A 24,065-nucleotide genomic window follows, 5' to 3' on the forward strand; every position below is an offset into this window, starting at 1 on the left:
TACTGATTCATAGACAAAGCTTGAAATGCAAAGCATGCTCAACTCCAGATTCAGCATGAAAAGGACCTTAAAATATTCCCGAGTGCAAGTAATGGTCTTATTAGAGGGATGAAAAGAGGCACTTTTCACAGAATCCCAAGCCCTTTAGTCCTGTCATATCAATAATCTTGCTTAAGAATTTCATTCTATTTACATTTCTTTCCCTTCCAAATGTCCTGCCTGACTCCTATGAAATACAACACTTATGCTTTTAAAGCGTTAATTTATTTCTGTTAATGCTCGCTGGCAAGTGGTGTAAAATGTCTGCAGATCACCCAAAGCGTGAGCGGGTGCGATGGCATCAGGACGGCGTGTGACAGCGAACAATTCTGTACGGCACACAGTTTTACACCTGACAATTGATAAACAAGGAGATAATTTTAAAGACCTGGTTAAAAGCATCTTCTTTAAATAATGACAGTTGATTGTGCTGGAACTAACGTACCTGCAATCTGTTGTTCTCTCCTTTATGTTTAACGCTCACAAAAACAGTGCTGAGAGTGAGAAAAAAGCCTTTACAGGTAACAAGAAGGAAATCTGTCTGGTTGCCCTTAAGGTACCAAAATATACTCCTTTTTTCACCTAGTTTGCTTAGTCTTTGCAGGATGGTTTAATCTAAAATGAACACTAAACAACTAATGGTGATTTTCCCTCTGTGTTTGAAGAAATGTCTGAAAATTAAGGTATTTCAGCAACAAATTACAAAGGCCTGTGTAGAAACACCAGGAAAGCAGATGGAGATGCCCCCTTTTTAAGGAGCAAAGGGAGATATTTTCCTCCACTTGGCTCCATGTCCCTGTGACAATTTGCACCGGTCTGGGATCATCATAGCACAGAGGGGATGAGATGTATTGGGCTACGTCTGTACCATGCACATGGTACCAGAGAGTGGTGATCCAGCTCTGAGGTTTTGCTCTGCAAAGGCAAAGCACAGCAACTGCACGCTGCCTTTCACCCAAGGGTCTCAAAACACATTGCAGGTATTAATTAAGCCCTCTGCTTCACAGAAATTAATTAAGCACCGAAGCCTCACAATTCCCGAGCGCCAAGCACAAGCTTCCATTCACCAATAGGTAAAACTGAGCAAAGGTTGCAACGAGGCTTCACAAGAACTGATGGACCATCTGGGAAAAGTACCTCTGAGCACCCCGAGTCACTCTGCAGGAGCAGTCTCCTCCTCCTGGGATGCTTCTCATTCCTCTGGACATGTCCCAGCAGGTTCCCCTGTTGAAGGTTTTGCTCTGAAAACAATCTTTACAGCAAGGCATGGAAACCAGAGAGACACTAGGGAGCAGGGAGGCAAGGAGCAGTCCCGTCCCACAGCCATCCTGCAGCGCACCCACTCAGCCCCTAATCCTGAGGACACCCTAGAAGTCCTCTAATGCTTAGCGGGTCATTTTCCATAATGATGAACTTCAAGCCCTGATGAGACACTAAGAAACAACAGAAGCTCCTCAAATCATTCTTGTTGCTTCTTCACAAGCTGCTGGCTGCCAGCCTGCCGTGTCACCCCTCCCTAGTTGGGACAGGCTGTAGAAGACCACCAAGCTGCCTTTTTCTGCCCATCCTCCCAACCAAGCCAGCTGTGAGGGATGTCTCCAGCAGCTCTGCCAGCAGGAAGGCACCTTGACATGCACAGGTGCTTTGAGATGCTCCAGAAACCACCCTCACTGCAGCATTTGCAGAGCCGGCATTCTTCGCTGGGTCATAGAATCATAGAATCATAGAATAACCAGGTTGGAAGAGACCCACCAGATCATCGAGTTCAACCATTCCTATCAAACACTAAACCATTCCCCTTAGCACCTCGTCCACCCGTGCCTTAAACCCCTCCAGGGAAGGTGACTCAACCCCCTCCCTGGGCAGCCTGTTCCAGTGCCCAAAGACCCTTTCTGTGCAAAATTTTTTCCTAATGTCCAGCCTGAACGTCCCCTGGTGGAGCTTGAGGCCATTCCCTCTCGTCCTGTCCCCCGTCACTTGGGAGAAGAGGCCAGCACCCTCCTCTCCACAACCTCCTTTCAGGTAGTTGTAGAGAGCAATGAGGTCTCCCCTCAGCCTCCTCTTCTCCAGGCTAAACACCCCCAGCTCTCTCAGCCGCTCCTCATAAGGCCTGTTCTCCAGCCCCCTCACCAGCTTGGTTGCTCTTCTCTGGACTCGCTCCAGAGCCTCAACATCCTTCTTGTGGTGAGGGGCCCAGAACTGAACACAGGATTCGAGGAGCGGTCTCACCAGTGCCGACTACAGAGGGAGAAGAACCTCCCTGGACCTGCTGGTCACGCCGTTTCTGATCCAAGCCAAGATGCCATTGGCCTTCTTGGCCACCTGGGCCACTGCTGGCTCATGTTCAGTCGCTGTCAACCAACACCCCCAGGTCCCTCTCCTCCAGGCAGCTTTCTAGACAGACTTCTCCTAGTCTGTAGCACTGCATAGGGTTGTTGTGCCCCAAGGCACACAAACCCACACGCATCACATGGGACTCATGCAGTTTCAGTCGCTCCAGAAACCTCTTGTGATGCATTAGACGAGCTACCAGGAAAGGCAGGGACTGAAACCATGATGCTGCAGTCACCTGTCTGGATGACTTTGTGCCTTCGAAGAAGCTGGTCAAGCCATTTGCCCAGGGCACAGGCACCAAGCAATGAAGGATTTTGATGAGCAGCCTGCTGACCCACTAATATCCACAGTCACTGTTCCTTTAGCTACAAATGCCCAGATGAAACAGGTGACAAGTGCATAAAAAAAATATGATACCTGCGCAGCGGAGAGCTGGAAGGCAAAGGGGGATTGCCAGCCATTGCAGCTGACAAAAAATTGTGGCTGTGCCGCAGCTGCAGCCTGGGAAACCCATTAAGACCACATGGGGGTCGAATTGTGTGTAACACGAGTGCCAGGCTTGCAGGCACTGTGGAGAGCGGGTCCGAAGAGACCAGAGACGAGAGTTTCCCAGCACATGTCTGCCTTTGCCTTCCAAAAACTGGGAGGAGCAGATGAACAGGCACAACCCTGCACAGTCCCCCAAGGAAATGTGCAGACACCGCAGGTTTGCAAGGCCCTGGAAAGCCTGACTTGGTGATCAAGGCAGACATAGAGGAAGTATCTTCCAGCCCCAGCTATGGGATGCAGGGAGGAGGTGCCCACAGAGGGATCCCTCCGAGCAGGAGTTGCTACGGAGGTTGCACCTTTGCTTTGCTTTAGGGCCGGTGCAGTCCCAGAGCTGTCTGGTCTCTCAGTGAAAGCTTCAATGGGATGGAAGTGATTTAGGAACCTCCAGACAATTCCTCACAGTGGTCCTAGTTACCCCGTATAACAGGAGCTGGTTAAGTATTTTTACAGACAGGTTTCTGCTTCTTAACGTATGCAACTGGTCAGGGTTAGTCTTACTGTTACTAGCAATTGAATTCCCTTCTCAAACCTTTGTTTCACAACCCAAACACAGCAGTTCTTTTGATTCAATCTGTAGAAATACTTCCTTGTTATGTCCTTATTTCTGGATTTTATCTTTTTGTTGGTACACAAAACCCTCTTCCTTTTTTCCACATTTTCTAATGAGTTCTGGCAGTGGGAAGTTGTTTGTAAATCATACAAGTATTTGTTTTACTGGAAACATCTGCTTTAACACATTTGTCTTGAAAAAAACATTTATTTTTTTTAAACAAAGGTATTAAGCTGCAATGTAAATTGGGCACATCTGTTTATGAGTCACTGCAACAGCGCTACTTCCAATGCACCAAATCACACGGATCTCCAGGGGCCTGATCCAGCAGAAACTGGAAATTTAAAGCTTGCTCCCTTTTCCGAGAGTACTGCTGCCTCATTTAATAAATTAAGTCCACTAAATAAGACCTATTTAGCGTCTGCTAATAGCACTAAGCATCAGCAAGACATTTAAGCCAGTGATCCGTTCCAGGGGTGCCCGAGGACCAAGTTCGGTGGAATTACTTACACATGGGGGACACTTGTAGCTGGGTGCGCGAAGCTGTAGCAGACCCACCTCTGCCCATGGTGCCGTGCTGCCTCTGCTGCCTTCAGCCACTTGCTGCTGCTAGAGAACAATCTTGATGGAGAGACATAAGCTGAACCTTCAAGATCAAACGTGACCCACTAGCTAGTATTAATTCAGCAGAAATACTAGCATCAGCAGATCTTGGGCAGTGGTGTGGGGCCATTCAGCTTTATTTTCTGGAGTGGCTAGAGAGCATCCCCCAACGCTTCTGGAGTAAATAAAGAAAATGGGAGGTGGGAAGGAAGCGTCCAAAAGGGCAAGGAGATACCTGGAAAAGGCAGATTCAGGACCTCTTTCCCTATAAGATCCAAAATTGCCCAGATACACACACACCATCTCAGCAGGGGAAAGCTTTGTGACTGCAGCTAAAGTCCACAGCCAGGTAGGAACATCCCATCAGAACTCAGGAGAGGAACGTGGCATGTGCAAAGCCTTCCCTCTCTGCACCCAGCCACAGCAGCTCTCCTGGCACATCCAGCTTATCCGAAACAAACACCTCTCCCAAATGCACCAGCTGCCACTGTGACCTCCCCACACCTGAGATCTGGTCCCACATTTGGAAAAATCAGTCCATTGGCAAAAGCAGCCACAGTCAGCTGATGCAGCAACTGCGAGGTGGCTCTGCACAGCCACGAGTTGGCTACCCAGTGCTGGGCACACCTTGAGCCCATTGGAGTCTCTGCAAAGGCAGAAATGAAGCTACAAGTGCCAGGAAAAGAAATAGAAGGCAGCAGCACATCAGATGCTCCATGCCAACAGAGATCAGAGCACAAGTGAGGAAGTTTGCCCTTAGAGGGAAGGGGAGAGCAGAGCTTTGCAGGTATAAATGCATTCTTTTATAGTCTCTGTGCTTGCCCTATCAGCTGATTTATGTGAACAAGAGAAAAAGAAGAGATATTGCAGGCTCTGTTCTGTGATGACTTAGGGGAGCACAAAACTTCTTTTTTTTTTTTTTTTAACTTACTTTTTACTGGAATGATCTACATAGAATCCCAGACAGGAAGAGCAGAGCACCAAAGCTGCAGAGCAGCCGGTGGAGAGTTATCAGGGAGACAGAGGATATTACTCGGACTCTGATAATAACCAGCAGCTCCCACCTGCCAACTGCAGTCTGCTTAACACAAGAGTCCAAGAACAGGCTGCAGCAGATGTCTGCCTCCCCATGCAGGAAACATCTCTGTATCTATGGGACACAAGCAACTCCAAAACAACTTTGAGTCCAACAATTTTACAGGGACTCAAGATACTGAATTAGAACAGGAAGCATGCAGGAAAAAAAAAGAGGAAGAAAAAGGATGTGTATCACATTGCAGTGGTAATTTACATTTTAGAAATCCTGCAGGGACTCCTGCACTGGAGCGAGAAGGTGACAGAAGTCCTGGCAGTCTGTCCAGCTGCCAAACACGACGCAGCCCACAGCAAGCAGGGTCCCACAGCAGCAGGTAGTACCTACCACCAAAATACACATGTCCCCACATGTCATGGCATATAACCTTGCAAGGGAGCAGCCAGCCAAGGGATGCAGCAGCGCACAGCAGTGCACAAGGTCCTTCAGCATCCGGCAATGAGCCAGCCCCAAGGCAGCGCTTTGGGAAACAGCTCACAGCTGCTCAGAGTTGGGATACACAGAAAGATCCCTTGGAGGAAGGAAGGTGTGGGAAAGGAAAGGCACTGTTGGGTTTGCATTCAAGATTCGCGCTGGGTGCAGACTCAGCTTCCTATAGGAGAGAAGGGTAAGCATCATCCCAGGTCCTGCGGGAACCAAAGAGCAAACGGAAAGCAGGAGCAGACAGCAAGATGTTGTCAAGAGCCCCAAATACCACTGAAAACATTTTCTGAAACAACAGAAGCTGGTCAAAATGCCAGATTTCCATTCCCACAGAAAACAGGGAACGTGCTACTGCTCCAAAGCAGAACAAAGGCAAAACACATCCAAATTTTCTGTGTTTGAAAAAATCTTGGGGAGGCAAAAACATACCACTCCAACAAAATCCAGTCAATTCATTTGGATTTCATTGATTTTGGTGGTATAATTAAAAAGGCAATCACAAGTAGACTTTTAGACAAGAAGCTGTGCTGGAATAAAAGCTGACAGGCTGCTCCTGCATTGCCCTGCTACAAGGAGCTGAGAAAGAATTTTCAATTTATTTCTAAAACAACAACAACAAAACTATCCAAAACCTAGCACACTTCATTGCATCACAGTTCCAGCAGAGGCATTTTCCAACACAAAGTCTTCCCATCAGAAAGTTTCTGAACTACCCTAAAAACAACATAAGGGAAGGTTAAATTCGGGGTTCAAGCTGGTTTTGCCCCAAGAGAGACACAGCATAGACTCAGAAATGCTGGCAAGGCTGGCAAACTTCAGAAGCACTTGGCTGCCTGCAATTTGTTGATATGGAAGAAAGCCATCTAGGCTCTCCTTAGAGCCATGAAAGCCCTGGATACCTCTGAGACTGGGGATGGATGGCGAAAGCAGAGCACAGCCCGTCGGCAGCTGCCACGTGGGAAGGTGGACATCTCTCCTCCAGTTCACAGCTCATCCATCCCAGCTGCGCAAGGGGTCGGGGGTCTGGTGGAGGTCCACCTGGGAATCAGGCGAGCCAGTGCCGGGACAGACACACCTGGTTCAGTTCATGTTTCTCCTGGTGTCAGCCCCAGCAGATGTGCACCCACAGGTCATGGCTAATGCACAACAGTCGAAGAGAGCTTCTGCCTGACAGATGATGAATCCCCTGTTTCTGGAGCAGTGTTGACTCAGTAACCAAACATGTCCTAGTAATACACCGACTGACGAATGATTTGCAGCCCAGACCCAAATGTATATTATTTTCAGTTGCAAAGTAAGGGGTGGGAAGAAGAGGGAAAGAAAGAAATGTGAATCCTGAGAGATTTCTCTGGAGGAGCATCCCTTTCCCTATTTCTGATATCTTTTTGGCAAGGACTAAAAAGATAAGCTGCTTTTTGGGCAGGTCTGTTTTTTCTTTTGCTGAAGACTATCAAGCACCAGCACCAGGCTCCAGGATCACGCTCATGCACCAGTTCAGATTGGTCTCCCCATTGATTTAATTTTGAGCGCCTCACCTCAGGAAATACCTTTTTCTCCACCCAGGCTACACAACTCATGTCCTTCCAGAGAGCATTGCTGTCTGGAAAGATCTAGACATCTTCTAGATGCTTCATTCAATGAGGCTCAACTGGTTCATAGATACATACATTTATTTATAAAAAGATATAAAAACTGATTTTCATGAATACGATGCTCCTATCTGCAGCAAGTAGGAACCCATTAAATCTCAGGTAAAGAGACTGCTGGCATGTAGGTTCTCACTCAACCACAACTAAGTAAACACCAGCTCCTCAAAGCCTTCGATTGCTGCCATAATGAGATGCTGCAACTCACACTGCTAGGTCATTGCCACAGTATCCTATATAAAACTTAACACATTTGTTCAAATTTGAAGAGGTGAACTGAGAGGTCAGGATTTTTAAGGCACTCTAGAGTATTTCAGTATTTCCCATCATCTTCCCTTTAGGGCTCAAACTGCTCTGAAAGTCTTCCAGTAAATGGTGGCTTCCATGATCTACCCAAAACATCCACCAGGGGAGATTTAGGCTGGACATTAGGAAAAAATTTTTCACAGAAAGGGTCATTGGGCACTGGCAGAGGCTGCCCAGGGAGGGGGTTGATTCACCTTCCCTGGAGGTGTTTAAGGGACGGGTGGACGAGGTGCTAAGGGGCATGGTTTAGTGATTGATGGGAATGGTTGGACTTGATGATCCAGTGGGGTCTCTTCCAACCTGGTTATTCTATGATTCTATGATATGTCTTTTTGGACATCAGGGCAAAACGATCGACAGTGATGCAGCAGCCACAGCAGAGATGCCAAGATCCTGTCCCAGACCTTTCAATAAGACAGGGCCACCTGGACCATTGTTAATTGTGTTTGCAGTTTTTCACACAGTTGTATTTCCCCAGGGCACTTTCTGGGCAGACGCATGCCAAGCTCATCCGGAGCCCAACTGTGTTTAACAGTCCTTGACAGATCTTAGTTCCGTGAATTTGTCTTCTTGTGTCTTTGATTCTGTGTAACCTTTGGGTGTCCCCACTGTGTGACATTGCTCCTATTCAATGCTTGTCATTGCCCATAGCCAAATGCCCCACATCACAGTGCTGTGTGCCAAAGGATCCCGCATCGGTTAGAACGGCTGGGATACCCTCCAGGGCCAGAGTCCTCTCCCACAACACTGAGCAGGGCTGTGCCCTACAGTCTCATTTATTACATCCCCATAATCACTCTTATCAGCTTACCTGCAGTAAGGCATTAGTAAAAGCCAAGCAACTCCTGAAAGGGGCACCCTTTCCTATGTGAAAAGTCAATCAACACATTATATTGTTATCAAGCTCGCAGACAAACCTCTCTTTGTACGACAAACTGCGCAGATAGGATGCCCTGACTATCAGTGTAAGGTTATCTTGTTAGTCCATTAGCAAGTCGCACCTGGTCTGCTTCTGTGTGAAACATTCCTTTATTGTCGTCCCTTAAAAAGAAATCCAGTTAAACTATTTTGTCTCACCCCAAACTGAAATGGAACAAAAAGAAAAGCAAGTTTGTATCTGAGCCGGGAAGCCTGTTTCCCAGCTTCAGAAGAATTCACATATTTTCAGCCACAGAAAAACAGATTCATCTTCCTTTAAAGATAAATATGACTGTCACTATTGCAACTGGGCAGATTTTTGCATACTTGAACTTGTTTTGATGCGTCCAGTCATGTAAACCGCTGCGTTCAGTAGCAGTTTAAAGATACGTTAGCTCCCAATTACACTGTTGAAAAGTTATGTCCTTAGACACTGGCATAATACAAGCTGTTATTCAAACTTGCAATCCGACTAGAGGGTAAAGCTTTTTCCAGCAGACTGGCATTATAAATGTCTGGGACTGATAAGCTCTCATAGATTTTCAAAGGCTTTTGTAAGTTTGTACATGTAAGAGCAGAAGCACCATCTCATCTGACCTTCAGCCTTACCCAGTCACCACACACCGAGCCCAAGAATCTCATTTGAGTCTCATCTGCACTGATCTTGGCGTCCAAAAGGAAGATTCAGGCAAACATCTCCTCACATTCAAGATGTGATGCATTTGATTTATGGATACGAGGATATCGGGGATTTACATGTCCTCCACTGATCCTGCTTTAAACAACCTGGTACATCATTCTTTGCTTTGGGTCAGAATAGACGGAGGCAGTGGAAGTCGTCTGCTAAAATTACCAGATATAAATTGCTAAGACAGACTTGGATCTGCAGCCTGTAAACACAACACTGAAAAAGTTAAAAAAAAATAAATTAAAAACTGAAGAAAAATTGAAACCAGAAAAATAGGAGCATGGGATTAATATATCCAGCACATTTACTTGCTGATTTTGGAAACGTTTTTGCATATATGTAGCTTTCCTCAGAGTGCAAACTTATTCTGATAGATGAATTTCTAGTTCCTTCAGTAGTGGACTTAGCGTTTCTTTGAAGGAAATCACAGCACAAATGTTACAAGAACCACACGTGTACTTTAGGTACAGTGTGAAGCCTGGAAGAGTCACAACAGTACAAACAACCAGCTGAAGGATGCTATAAACAAACCCATCTCTGAAAGCTACCAGCAATTTTCACAGTCTGTGAATAAAGAAAATCATTTTTGCTGACGTCAAAAGTGAATTAATGAACTTGCCACTCAATTAGAGATTCATCCAACTGCTACATGTGACTCCCTCTTCATCTTCTAGCTTGTGTTTGGACAGTGACAAACAATTCTTGACTTCCAACCAAATCTTCATTAAAAGGAGAAATTTCAACAAACACAAACACTTGAAATAGAAAAGCAATAATCAAGCTATTGCGCTGTTTTAGTTGGTACGATTCCAGCTCTTCCATCAGGATAATCTAGCTGACATTTGGCCTTGTCATTTTTTTTGCCCTGGGACAGGATGAACGTCTTGTAAAACAGTATGTTTCTGCTAGCCTTGCTTCAGTCAAGCATTCAACAGCACCCTCTTTGGAAAAATAAAAAGGTTAAAAAAAAAAAAAAGTTGCTGCTAGAAAAATTATAGTTGAAAGTCCTAAAGCTTTTAGCAGGATAGAAAAAAACAGCGAAAGGACATTGCACCAAACCACCACAGCTCATCCCCCTGCGTGAGCCAAGGGCAGGGCACCTCTGCTGAAGGCTGAGCAGAGCCACGTACAATAAATATTGATATTGTACGCATGATATTTTTCAGTAGGACAATCCAAGCCTGCAGGCTGTACGGTAGGAAGGCACGGCCGCCACGTGGCCCCACGCCGTCAGCAAAATCCACACAGATAGGAAAGGAGTATTTTAAAAGTCAATCAGGGATTTGAAAACATCTTTCTCAGCAGGCAGATGAACATTGGAAGACCCAGAATTAAATGGAGCAGAGCGGTATCACAGATATTAGCCCTCAGATACGGGCACCCTGAAGACATTTGCAGAGAAGCAATCACCCTGATAAGGGAGGGGAAGACATGATCTTGTAAATATTTTAACTACCTTGATCTGTCCCCCAGCACAAGCACAGAGTGAGCCCTGGCAGACATCTGAGCACTCCCACGTTGGGAGAATCCCCTTTTCCAGCACGAGTATCTACTTCTGAGGAAACTTTCCCATAGGAATGGACTGGAGAAACCAGGAGGGCTGCACCCAAAGCCACCCTGCGTGCCTACAGCGCTGCCTTGCACGGCCACTGCCTTGGCAGGGAAAGATACCAAAATGAACAGCCTTTTGCACCTCATGAAAAAGCAATTCAAATGTCATCATAGCAGCAGCATCTCCTGCTTCCTGCCACAGCAGGAGGGATGCAAGGAGCTCAGATTCACAGCACCTCCAGAAACAAACTTGGAAGAAAACAGGGTGATGAGAGGAAGGTTACTGAACGCTGAGCTGTAGGAATGACATCTCGTAAACCTCTAAAACATGGAATGGTTTACCGGGACATTTGAAGATGCTTAAAAGCAGACTAGGATGAAAAATGTAACTCACAGGGTTTAGCACAGCTTCCAGAAACACGGCATGAGGCAGAAAACAGTGGGGTCCCACTCTGTGCCCATGCACACTGTGGCCACACAAACACGGCAGCCCCTTCTCTCCGGGAAGGTGGTTGCCGGAGACATCACCCATTCCACAATGGGCCTGTATTTCCCTTGCAATATGTACAAAGGGGTTACCAACAGCTTTCCTACCCGGGAAGAGACCACACTCAGCCAGCCCAGGCAGCGATGTTCAAGTCTGCAATTTGACCGGAGCTCTTGAAACAACTTTGCCAAGAGGACAGAGCAGTGGTGACGCAAGCCAGGAGCTATCAAACAGATCTGGGTAAATCAAGGGACACACTCTGCTGATCTGGACTTTCATCCAGAGTCTGGGTATGGTGGATTGCTGGAAATCCATGCAGAGGTCCAGCCTGCCTGCCTGACCTGGCAGCCGGAGCAGCAAATAGGGTGCAGGAAAACTCAGAGCTTCCCCAGGGGCTCAAACTACAAACTCCTCCTCAGAAATGACCAAGGGAGAGCAGAAAAGCAAAACTAATTGCAGGTTCTGCAGCAGGAACAGCCAGGCAGGGGAGCTGTTTTACACACATGGACTTGCAGAGCCATCTTTATGTATCTTTATTGCACGCATCCATACTCACATATCTCATGGGATGAGGCCAACTTCCCTTCCCAGGACAAACTATTTCTACTTCGTTCTGCCAAATCCATCTGTTCCCAAGACAACTTTTGTTACTGCCTAACACAGATATTTTGGAAGGGTAAATCTTCCCCTCATCCTCCCTACCTCATCCCCTTCTCCCAGGTTGCTGGATCACTCAGAACATTTTCTGAGTGATGCTCTGGCCACCAAAAGGGATTTTTTTGCTCCCAGCAAAGCTTGTGAGATGCCCAGGGGCACAGCATCCCTGCACAGGTGAGCTGGACCACATCACCTTTGCAAACCTCCCAAAAAGCTTGTACCTCCTCTTCCTCAATGCCTGCTAAAGCCACTCGCTCAGTACAGGAGCCTTTTCAGCATCCATGTTTTATTTTCATGCTTCTCAGCAATGAACTCGTTGGTTATAAGTGACATTTTGAGTGAGAACGCTGGAGGTGAGTTAATTAGCATGTGGCTGTCTGGAGCAGCAGCGATGCACCAGCCACCCTGGGTTCTGTGTGCTTTGGGTATATGATGCAGGACGACCAATCCCAGTGGGATGCAAACACATATTTGCGTCATACAGCCTGGAAGACGTTTGCACTGACTCGTAATTTAGGGGAAAATACTATAATTTATTTGCAGGCATGATTTGCCATTGGTGTGGCATAAATATATGTATGTCTATGAACACGGCTCTATTTTTAGGGCTGCACGGTCAGGGTGCTGGCTCCACAGTCACTCCATTGACTAACAGGATGCACTCTTCTCTGAGCTTGGAGGTTTTCAGTCCTCCTCCTTATTGTAAACATTATCTGCCTCCAAAATCCTTAATGTGTTGCAGATGTGACAAACAATAAAAGACCTATCATAAAAAAAAAAGCCTGCCATCTCTGTGCTTCCCACTGGGGCAACATAATAATGAATTTATTAGCATATAGCGCTCACCAACATATGTTTATAGTCACTCACAAACTTTTGACTTGACAGTTTACAAGTATGTTTAAATCATTAAAGTTTTAAGTTGACTGTCCAGTTATTACAGGCTCATTATAAATAGGAAACAAAGGTTACATTTGCTACAACAGGTGATAAATCAAAACTAGTCTGTATTTGAGACTGACTTTTTTTCTTTGGCTCTTTTTTTTCTCGTGCACATTTTCAAGACCTTTTGAGGGGGCATTTTGATGAGGCCAGTACCAAGCAGCTGGTTGCAGTTAGCCTGCAGGACTAGTGGCATCCACAACAGGGAGAAGAAGAAATTTCCACTGCATCCAAGAGATACAAAGACCTCAGAGGTGGCCCAACTCTTGCCATCTTTTACACTCAACTGCTGGCCAAACCCAACGTCAGACCAAGGCACCCACTCCTCCTCCTCCCCACGGCATCACCAAGCCTGTCTGCAAAGCACTTGGCAACCCTCTGCAAGGGAGGAGTTCTCTGCTGCCCTCACGGCGCCAAGGAAATTTCCTCCTAAGCTGAACAAAGCCTCTAAAGAAAAGGAAAGCAAAGCACCAAAACTGAGTTCCTCAACAGCAAACCTCTAAAGGTCAGCAGAGGTGCTCAAAGGGGTTTGGGGACTTCGACCACTGCACTACGACACACGCTCCCCCTGGCCATCCATCTGTATTCCGGTCTTAACACTGCAGAGCATCCAGCAGAGAGAAAACCATAGTCAGTAACTCAATCTCAGCCACTCCCAGTCCTTTCTTCCTTTATTATGGGGTAATCACCTTGGGAAGGAGAGAGATAAAACCACACTAAATGTACAAGTTCATTTTGTAAACTATTTCCAGATTTCAAAGCCTGGCATCATTTCAAATCGGCATGCTAAGCTAGAATTTAGAATTTGTGGAAAGGGGGGCTGGAATGTAGAATGGTTTCTGGTCCCTTTTATTTCGTGCTATGTTCATGTGATATGATATGATGGGAAAAATATTAATTGAAAAATACCCTTTCAAAGTAAAACGAAATATCATTCTCAAAAATGTTGAAAGTGAGTATTTCCACACCATCAGCAACTTTTCCTGGGCTTGTTTCCAACATAAAACTTGAACAGAGAAACAGTTTATATCCAATACCAGCCAAATAGGATTCTGTCACTGTCAGATCAACTTTGCCTTTCTGCTCTAAAGCAAAACTAAAAAAAAAAAAATATAGCATTACAGCAAGTAAGGAAGCACCAGATATTCTCCTCATCCACTGCAATGACATCTCCAAGGTCCTCCAAGGCTAGACAGTGCCCAAAAACTGCGTTGGACAAACTTCACACTCTCAGCAATCTGAAAGATTTAACCTGCCAGGAACACAATGCCGCAAAGCCAATGCTGCTTTAAAGTTAATATTTACCCATCCTGTAGGAAAGGTAGCAGAAACACCCTCCAGAAGAGCAGCACAAGGAGGACAAGTCCTCTTTTCCTATTACATGTTCACATACCACAGTGACAAGAGAGATCTGAGCTGCCAGACAGGCAGGTTTTTGGGGAGATCGATACAGTGATTAAACTAGCCTAGAGAGGCAGAAAAAGGCAGAAAGGATTATATACCCAGCTCCAGAGATCACTGATGATATTACAGGGAAGGCTATAAGAGGAAATTAGAAACACATTAAAAATAGCATAAAGGTGTGACACAAAGATGATGGAAAATGAAACACGTATCTCTGCTTTCGACTCAGGACGATGAGGATCACCTGTATTTCCTTAACGTACACCTTGATATTTAATTCTTGGATGAATTAAAGTACATTTTATCCTTCTCCAAATACTATATTTCTCTTTCAGACCTAGATCTGAAAAAAAGCCTTAAAAAAAAAGCCTTTTCTTTCCCTTACCCCATATTTGAATATATGCATTTTATATATTTTACATAATGTGTCAATAATATTTGATATGAAACTGGCATTTAATATTTCAGCTCTCACTTCATTAAGGATATTTTAATTATCCCAGACCAATGGAAGGGAATTTATAAACATCTGTGATTCGTTTAAGAGCTCAAATTTGCCTCTTAAACTTCAAAGCTGTAAAGCTGATTTTATCCAGGTTCAGTTGTCTGGTCTCTCAAAGAGCAACACGTAGCAATGGAACCAGCACTAACTGGGCCAAGCTTCCAGCCTGCAGACCCATGTCCTGTGTCCACGATGGGCACAGCCTTTAACAGCCTGGTGTGGCTCACACAAGCAAAAAAGATGAAGCTGCCGAGCTCCACAGAGCCAGGAGCAGGATGACAGTGGTTACTGGGTTGGGGAGATGGTACAAGAGCATCTGCAACTGCCCAAGTCATAACCAGCCCTTCACTTTCTCCTCCCACTGGGTGACCAGCAACTGCCTTATTAATAAAGCAGCCTCAAAGCACTAGGAGTGCTTCACAGCCATTTTCAAAGTAACTGAAGACTTGTATTGGCAAGCAATACAATTTTAGGCTCCTGAGTACCTAAATCACTTCTGAAAAACGAGACTGAGTTATTTGTAAAAAATTACTATGAGTCCCTATACCCTACAAGAGAAATAATCATCATTTACTGCAAACAATACTTATCGACTTTCTGATGTGCTCTAGAAAGCAGAAAAGCTTATCTCTGAGCTTATGAGTGTTGGCAGCAATGGAGAAGAGAGAAGAGGGTGACTCTGGGACCTATAGCAGGTTTGCAACCTGTCTTGAATCCCCTCCCATGGGATGCCCTCAACACACTCCTGCAAAACAGACCTGGAAAAGTAGTGTTATTACTTCTTCAGCTGCCGCTCCTGCTGACACTGAGGTCAGCCAGCACAATGCTGAGCGTGAACAGCTTCTGGACATCAGTAGTGCCTGGAGCGAGCACACTCAAGCAGCCCCCAGAGGGCAGCTCCTTGTACCATCACCAAGACCTACAGCCCCCAGAGGAGCAGGCACTGTGGGACCACGATTCCCGTCACCTGCTAAGAATCGGAGCTGGTTCCGCACTCGCAGCTCTCCATCCCCAGAGCCTCTGCCGCAGTCATCTTCATCATCACAGTCTCCACTCTCCTCTTCCTCCTGGGGGGTTTTGCCTGGAGCTTTTCGGCGAGGCAAAGCCATTCCTTTGAGCAGCTGAAAAACATGAGGTGGCACAGTCATTCAACAGCTTTCCTCCACCCTCCCTACTGCTTCATTCCATGAACATGGTGGGATCACTTGACAAGAGGGGTACAGGGCTCAGTAGAGCCAGGACAGTGGGACAAAACCCCGTTGTGCTTCTCATGACCGAGCACTGACGAGCTGAGGTTCACTCACGGCTACAGCTGCACACAAACCTCAAGGGAAGAAACAAAAGGAGGAGGAAAACCACATTGAGTAACTCTGCCCTTTGGCTTCTGCCTGGCAAGCATCGCATGAGCTGGAGCACATCTACCAGCCCCGTGAGACTCCAATGCCACCAAAACACTGCAGTCAGCTACAAAACACAGCAAAAGCTAGGCTAGATGGGGCAAAAAACAGTAGCAAGAGGAAACTCTGCTCAGGAACACTGCCACCTGAGAAGTAACACACGTGAAAGGAAATAGCAGATCTCTCAGGTCCATATGACACCCCACAAAAATAACATGAAGATCTCATTCCTCTGCCTTGAAGTGCAGAGAAGGTTAGTTAAAGAGTTTGGGATAGCCAAGCAACACAATGAATCTTTTAAACGATGTTTTAAAGCAGAATCTTAACTAATGGTGACAGGTTGCACACCCCTGAGATGGGGACCCAAATACCTCCACCAAGACAGGGTCAGGACTGCTTTCCAAACACAGCTGAGAGCTCCCCACGCTGTCCCTTCACAGCACAAGGCAGATTAGACACTTTTTAATCTATCGGATTCCTCTTCCCACTGACTTTTCTGATTTTGCTGTTGCTGAAAGCACCCAGCTATTTCATCATAAACCCAGATCCACTTAGAAAAAGTGTGAGTCAGCCAGTTAATATATGCTGAAAATTTCTATCATTACCACTCTACTGTTAAAAGCCTTCTTGAATTTAATCTCAGCTCTAAAAAAAAAAAAATGAAAAGGATAAGTAACAGAGAAGATATTGCAAAATGGGAGCTTTCAGCATACTTCAGGGGTTTAGTTAGTTCCATCTATTGCAGCAATATCCGTGCCTTTCAAGGCATTTTTTAATATCTGGAATCTAGGTTATATTTTTCAACTATTAAGCTAGCCTTAGAAAACAGTTACTAAAATATTTAGCTGGTGAAGTTTATACAGCCTTGGAGGAATGCTTTCGGCATCTGGCTTGCTATGTCCACGGCAATGTCCACATACCTTAGTGTTTATACTAGAGGAGTATAATGTAATGAAAAACAAATGGCTCAACATGAGACCCCTTCGGGTTCCCTGGCTGCGTCTTGCAGGGAGAAGCAACACAGCAAATCTCCCCTTGGCACATGCAAAAGTCTCCCCAGCCTGAGAGCCGCTGCCGGCTCCTACATCCACGGTAGGAAGCGAAACGCATCTCATCTCCCCAGAACTCAGACGATGCCCTTCTGTGGCCTTCAACAGCCTTTGGCTCAGGCTGGTTAAGTTCACTTTTCAGGAATTCTATTTAAACATTTACAGGCCTTTCCCAGAATACGGCATAACCACAAAAGAACAACAAACAAACAAGAAGGCGAATGCAGTGTTAGGGGTACCATGTAGGCCCAGCTTTGGATGGAATAAACGTGACATCCCCGTGCCACACTGTTCCTTCCCTTTCTAGGACAAAAGCTCCATCCTTAGCCACATGCTCCTCAGCTGCTGAGAATCATGGAGAGGTTCAATGAGTTAAATTTTGCAGCTGGTTCTGGAAGAAGCCTATGACACAAAACCCAACAGCATCGTTAATGGAAGACCTGGCATGGGGTGGAGTTACCACCCCGCTCCATTGATGCATCCAGATCCAGGAGCACTGTTGGATGCCTCGGTTTCAGCCAGACTAGTGGCCACAGTCTCACTCATCGATCATTACACAACCTCCCCTACGGTCTGCACACTTCGTGAAATTATATTTGGTGGACTGCACATAGATTCCCCATCCTTAAATAGCAAGTGGAGCTGACTGTACCCTAACATTATAGTTTATTCATGTCCTGTGGTTTAAAGCCTATGGTAGGAGGCAGGAAAATACATAGTCCAGCAATCACTAAAGTAGTATGTAACAGTGAGATAGCTTTAACTTAATCACAATTCATTCAGCTGTAAGAGTTTACAGTTGTACCTACTCCTGTTTGCTAAACCATAATGGCAAAAATACACTGTAATGCATGGAAAATAGAGCACTAATTGTGGGAGTTCGTACAGAAACACACATCTCCAAAGTGTCTGCAGCACATTCATCTCAGATCTGCACAACCTCCATGGAGTCAGAGAATCGTTTAGGTTGAAAAATTTCCTGCCATGGTGGGAACATGGGTCACAGTCTTTGCTCCTCACTACGAGCTCCATCAGCTCAGACGTGCATCAGTTTTATTTCCAACCTCATCCCTTTTAAATTGTGACCCTCTGGACGGGTAGGGTGGGCCATGGTGCGGTAACGCCACTGCCGTGTCAGCTGCTGGATCATCAGCACGAGGGATGCTGGGCAGCCCCAGCTGGTCTCCATATACTTTGTTGTTACTTGGCTTGTCCTGTGGTCTCCCTACAGCTAAAAAAACAAGCCAGATGGGAACGGTGCACTGAGCCTTTCTGCAGGGAAAGGTCCCCGAGGCATTCCAGCATGATTTACACAATTATTCATAACCATACAGTGACCAGACAAAAACAGATGCAGCAACGCAGGGTAATGACTCAGCTGGATTTGGACAGGCCACCGTATGTTGAAATCTTTATATCTCCTCATTCTTTAAAACCACTTTACTCAGAGCTCACTATCCCACCAGCCCACTGAGCCACCTGGTCTTGTTTTTCCAATTTTAACATAAACAGTGAGAGCTGCAATATACCTTTTATCATTAATCTCCCGTCTCCGGAAAGAAATCAGCACTGTGTTCCTTGGACTGTAGTTTAATACTTGTTTTCTCCTTTAGGAAAATATACGCCCACAGTATTGCAAATATCAGTTTGAGCAATACCCAAAATTGTGCCCACAAATTCAGACAAAATTATCAGCAGTGAGGTAAAAGCACTGTGCTCCTTTAGGGCAGAAATCACCCCTTTCAACATATTTAAAAGAAATACACGAAGCAAAGAGAACGGCCAAACATTATTAAGGAGGATAGAAGTTTTTTAGCAAAACATTTAATTCCTTCATGAGTTTAGGGGAGAAGTCTGATTGATATTTGTAATCTTTTGGTGGACAGAGTTGTCATTTAATTTAGTTTGCATGACTGAAAGAATTTAATAAAAGTGTTCCATAGAGTTTTGCTGAAATTCTTCGCATGTTTTTAGTAAGCCTCTGGAATACGATCAAACCTAAAAAGCTGGAGAGGATGGAGACTGAACTTGCAGCTAAAATAATACTCAGGATTGTAAGAGACGCTTAATAATCAAGTATTCACTTCCAGAAGAAAAAAATGCTTTAGTGCAGAAACTCCTCTGTATCCCCAGCTGTGTGACCAGGTGCTGCCTGGCACCACGAAGGGGACCCTGGGAACTCAACCCAGCAGTGAAAAACAGCCCCTGATTCTGCTAGAAACCTCCCAAAACTCAACCAAATCCACCAACTCAGGATTGTCTAAAAAACTTTGGATGCCTTCCTACAGGAGCATGGGTAAGAAAGAGTTTTGGAGGAGCAAAGGTGTTATTTCCTCTTGCATCGTGCAAGCCGTCTGCTCTGGCTACACGCTTCTGGGTACCTGACACAGATGCCGCTGTACTTCCCACACAACTCCCGAGATTCCCAACAACAGGTCAGGTTTTTCTATTTTAAATTCCAGCCTGCTGAAAACATTGGTCTGGGGGGGAGAAAAACTAGATCTTACAGCCAATCCTGACCTTGAAACCTGCAATAGTGAATAATTTACGGATGGCTTTTAAATCAGGGCAGCAACGTGGGAAATGTGCAGCTTTTCACACGATACTGTTCCCTGTTAACAGCTCATTACAATGCACAGAAGTATATTCCCATTATGAAATACAGCTGGGGTTGTTTTGCTTACAAAGGTCATTATCTGATCACAAGCAAGAACAGGGAAAAGGAACCCATTCTAAAAGGCTGAAGTTGTGGATTTCTTGAAAACTCATGTGTTCTGAATTTTGTGGCCTGATCATACACAAGCATGCAATAGGAGAATCAATTCTCTCCACTTCCTCTGCTTATTAGCCCTGGTAATAGCTTGGAAAAAATAATCTTTTATTAGCAAATACTTTCTTTACTATTTAACCAACCCTCACCATAACATCTGCTGGTGCCCTCCACTCCACTTTGGTATTTCCCAGCTCCACTTGGTTTATCCTTTCTGTGGACAGGGGCTTTGGTGGCACAGGAGCAAACACAAGCAGAAACTCAATGTAGCACCAACAGCATCCTTTTCAATTGCCTCTTTCCAAGCTCTAGAGAGCTTTCTCCTTCTTGGGTGACAACAAAACGTAATGCACATCACAGAAAAATTCAGTGTTCCCTGGCACTGGCCACCAAATGCCATTTGAAAATAAGGATATTTAAAACTTCAAAAATGTCTGTAAATACCAGGATCTGAACTTCTGTCTTGCAGGAGTGAGTGCGTGTGCACAGGCAGGCATCACTGCCCTTCTGATCACAACATTAGCCCACGGACAAAGGGCACATTTTGGCAGAAAGACACATGAATTATGGTTTTGTTACAGCCCTTCAGGTTGGATGCACCTTGGCAGTGCAGACATAGCAGAAGAGAAGCCTGTTCCTAACTGTATTCCTGTTTCAAGCTCAGCACAACAAGGAGTGATCACTATTCAAATGTTAATCAAGTGGAAGCAGGCTTTGGAGCTGGAAAAGTCATTTTCAGTTCTTGGAAAAAGAAGGAGGTGGGCATGTCAGCTGTTTTATCAGCTGTTCTAAAAGCAAGTTCTACACTTCCCCATGCTGCCTGCTTCAAGTTGTCTCAGGTTTTGTACTGCTAAAGCTGCACTCAGCAGACCAAGCTCCAAGGCAGTGCCTCATACCTGCTCTGGGATGCCTTCTCCATCCACCATTCTTGGGTCATGCCTGCTTTGGGGTCCACAATCCATGGCAACGGGTGCCAAAAGGGGTAGACCATAGCTCTGAGTTTATATTGTGGCTCTTCAGCCATAAAATAGTTTATTCTTTACTTTTAGCACACAAAATACGATCTCCTGAAACAGGAAAAATCCCTACCATGCACCACTTGGGGTGTACTGGCACAGCAAGACCCCCTTTACTGTCTTCACAGGCTCCAGAGCAGATGCTCTCAGCTGCCAGTAAATCAGTTTCCTGGTCACTCTCCTGATAGCACAAAGAAGCTGGTGACAGCAGTGAATTATTGACCAAAGGGTGGCCCTACTTTATGGATCATCAGCTTAATTCCAGATTAGCTATCAAAACTGACACCATCCCTACGGGTAAAGGAAGACAGATAAAGACCCCTAAGTGCTAGCAGTAATTAAAATGAGTCCACACTGGACTGTAAATCTCTTTAAGCAGCAGAAGGGGCTGCCAAGCCATTATGAATTTCTCTAGTTTGGTGACAGCAGGCTGATGCCCAGGACAGGATACTCCCACAGACGCGGAGGTTAAGCCCTTGCTGGCACCCTGGCAGGTAGAGGGATGGGCTCCTGCCTGCTCTCCCCCAGGCAGGGGAGGTGTCACTTAGCCAGACTCAAACAAACGCTCATTCATCACAGGGCACATGCGAAAAAGACATTACTCTAGGTTTACGATCAGCTCATTCACCTTATATCCAGTTCCTTCCCTTTCCACCCTGCAGCTATTTATGGGGCTTGCTTTTGTGCAGCAGGAGGAAAAAACAGAACGGTGTGGGTGCTGAACAGGGCTGCAGACTCTAGCCCAATCTGCTTCTGGCTCGTCCTGAGACCCACATCAATACCAACACTGGACAAATGTTGCTTTTCTCATTGTGAGCTGTCACAGCTCCTTCTCCCCTTTCACATTTCTGAAACCAAACCAGCACTTCAGCATCCTACACCCCTCTGCCCACCTCCATCAAAGACAGACGTTCCTCAAGCTCCAAAACCCAATTACCAAACCAATCATCAAACATGTGGTTGGATGTCTTCAGCATCTTGCTGGAGTCTGCCTGGACCTCTTCCTGCTAGGACTGGACAGACTCCTACGAGCTACCACTTCCCTAGAAGCGATGTAGGAATACAGCTGTTTACTGCAAACACCTCCTTCCAGCTCTTCTCTGCTTTGCCTGGGCTGACCTGCATCAGTTCCCCAGCCTCTGTCACAGGGCCTAAAACCACTTCAGAATTGGTGCTACTCATGCCACCTCCTGAGGACATTCCATTTGGTGCACAACCTGGGAATCCATTAGTGCTTACCCCTGTACCTCGATAAACGGGAGCAGATTACCACACTAATCCCATGGATGGACTTTTAAACCTGCATGAGGGAAAGAGCTGGTATTTCAAGACCACTTGGGCTTTCAGACTGCCTGCAAGAATGTCACCTGCAAGAATCAAAGAAAGTCACCAGGAGAACTGTCCCTACCAAGCATATAACCACACATGCCTGTCAAGGGTGGAAAAGGCATTACAAAGATATTCCCTTCTTTGCTCCCTGTAGGGCTGTCTGCCTTGATCCCTTTCTTCACTGGCACCATATCCCTGTCCCTTCTCCCCACAAAGCTTCTCAGTCTCCTAGCAGCAGCCCCAGCAGTCTTCCTTTCTCGTTTCCACCCGCTCTGCGTCACTAAACAGCAGAACCTTGACCAATTTCTATACCTGCCAAGCAGCCACCCCTCAGGGGGTTGGCAAGTGAGCGAAGAAGAGGTGTGGGAGTCTACACAGGCCAGGACCCATCACCACTATTATCCGTATTTTCCATATTCTGTTTAGTTATGTTGGAGCAGAACCCCTCTTTGTCATCCAAACACCACTCAGGAAGGCTCAAAGTGCACATCACCAGAAGATAAAAATGTGAGACAACAAGTAAAGTAGGATCACAAGGAACAAGAAGACAACATGGGTAGAGGTGGAGCAATCAACCACCTCCTCAACATTACATCCTTCAGGCATTGGGGCAGAGATGACCTGGAAGGAAGGTGCCTTAGACACAAAAGCATCTAGGAGGACAGGTAGGCATCATACCACCTTGACCCATATGCTAAAAAAGCTCCACACTTCTGTAGAGGGGGACCAGCATGCCCAAGGCAGGACATGTAGCAGTGAGCGGGTCCCTGCAGTCTCCTTGCCGCCCAGCCAACCGGCGGAGTGGCTGGGAGAGTTCCTCTTGGCTCAGGCTCCAGCACACATGGCTGCTCTCCGGCTGTCAGCAACGTCTGCCTGCGAGACAAACATCTTGTCCTTGGCACCAGGTAGGAAACAACAAGCCGAGAGCTGTGCCGGAAGGATTTTTTTCCCCCGCTTCTCCTTCTGCTACGCAAATGAGAGGCAAATCTCTGTCCCAGCCACTTCCCTTTTCCCTTAAAACTCCCAGTGGAGAGGAACTTCTCAAATCAGGTATTTCTGTGCACAATGTTGTCTTGTACAAAGGTTTCTGTCAGAACAGCAGCCCCTGTGCCCCTGGCCACCCTTGTCCCACCAGGTGCTGGATCATCTAGCTTTACTTTTCCATTTGCTTCATCCCAAGGCACTGGAAGCCCAGCAAGCATCTGCAAGCAGCTTTACTTCACGTCCCCAGCTCCACAGAGCTGTCACAGCAGACTGGACAACTGCCTCATCAGCCAGTTACCTCCTATCAGACAAGACAATCTCAGAGGAGGGCTAATTACTGAGCAGTGGATTTCAGAGACTTAGTCAGGAAAAGGACAACTCCATGGCAAACACCCCCAAACCTATTAGCTAGGAAGGAGCAAGCAGTCAGTCTACCCTCCCTGGAGACCCACTGGCCACATCAGAGCAGGTTGCACGTAGTTGAGCCCCGGACATAATCCTTTGAGCCAGGGGGTCAGTGGTTTCCACTGTCCCATGGCCACATCTGCCACCTAAGAGCCACCACCCTGTCCGGCACGGAGAGCAGAGCAGCAGGTCCGCAGGCAGGACGGGGCTGGTGCTGCAGCAGGGAGCCCAGAGCCTCAGGCCCTTCCACCACAAGTATTTATGCACATCACATTATTTATGCACGTCACATTAAACAGGCATTCAGCTGAGACAAACCAGACCAGAAGTAATCCCAGGAATGGGGTCTCTCCAGCCTTTGTGGTCTCTTATTAACAGCTGAGAGCTGGGCTGGCTCCTAGGCAAGGTCACAGCTCTCCTCCA

At 46.2% G+C, this 24,065-nt stretch overlaps 1 protein-coding gene across 1 annotated transcript in view; it reads right to left on the reverse strand.

Annotated features, from left to right (window-relative positions):
- Positions 1 to 24,065, reverse strand: part of GPC3 (glypican 3) — a 141,803-nt gene that overhangs the window by 11,238 nt on the left and 106,500 nt on the right. Inside the window, exon 7 of the mRNA XM_069867321.1 lies at positions 15,660 to 15,813. Coding sequence (XP_069723422.1) covers positions 15,660 to 15,813 — 154 coding nt within the window. The remainder of the gene's footprint in view (positions 1 to 15,659; positions 15,814 to 24,065) is intronic.

The sequence above is a fragment of the Phaenicophaeus curvirostris genome, chromosome 13 (genome assembly GCF_032191515.1).
Source record: "Phaenicophaeus curvirostris isolate KB17595 chromosome 13, BPBGC_Pcur_1.0, whole genome shotgun sequence".
NCBI classification, from domain to species: Eukaryota; Metazoa; Chordata; class Aves; order Cuculiformes; family Cuculidae; genus Phaenicophaeus; species Phaenicophaeus curvirostris.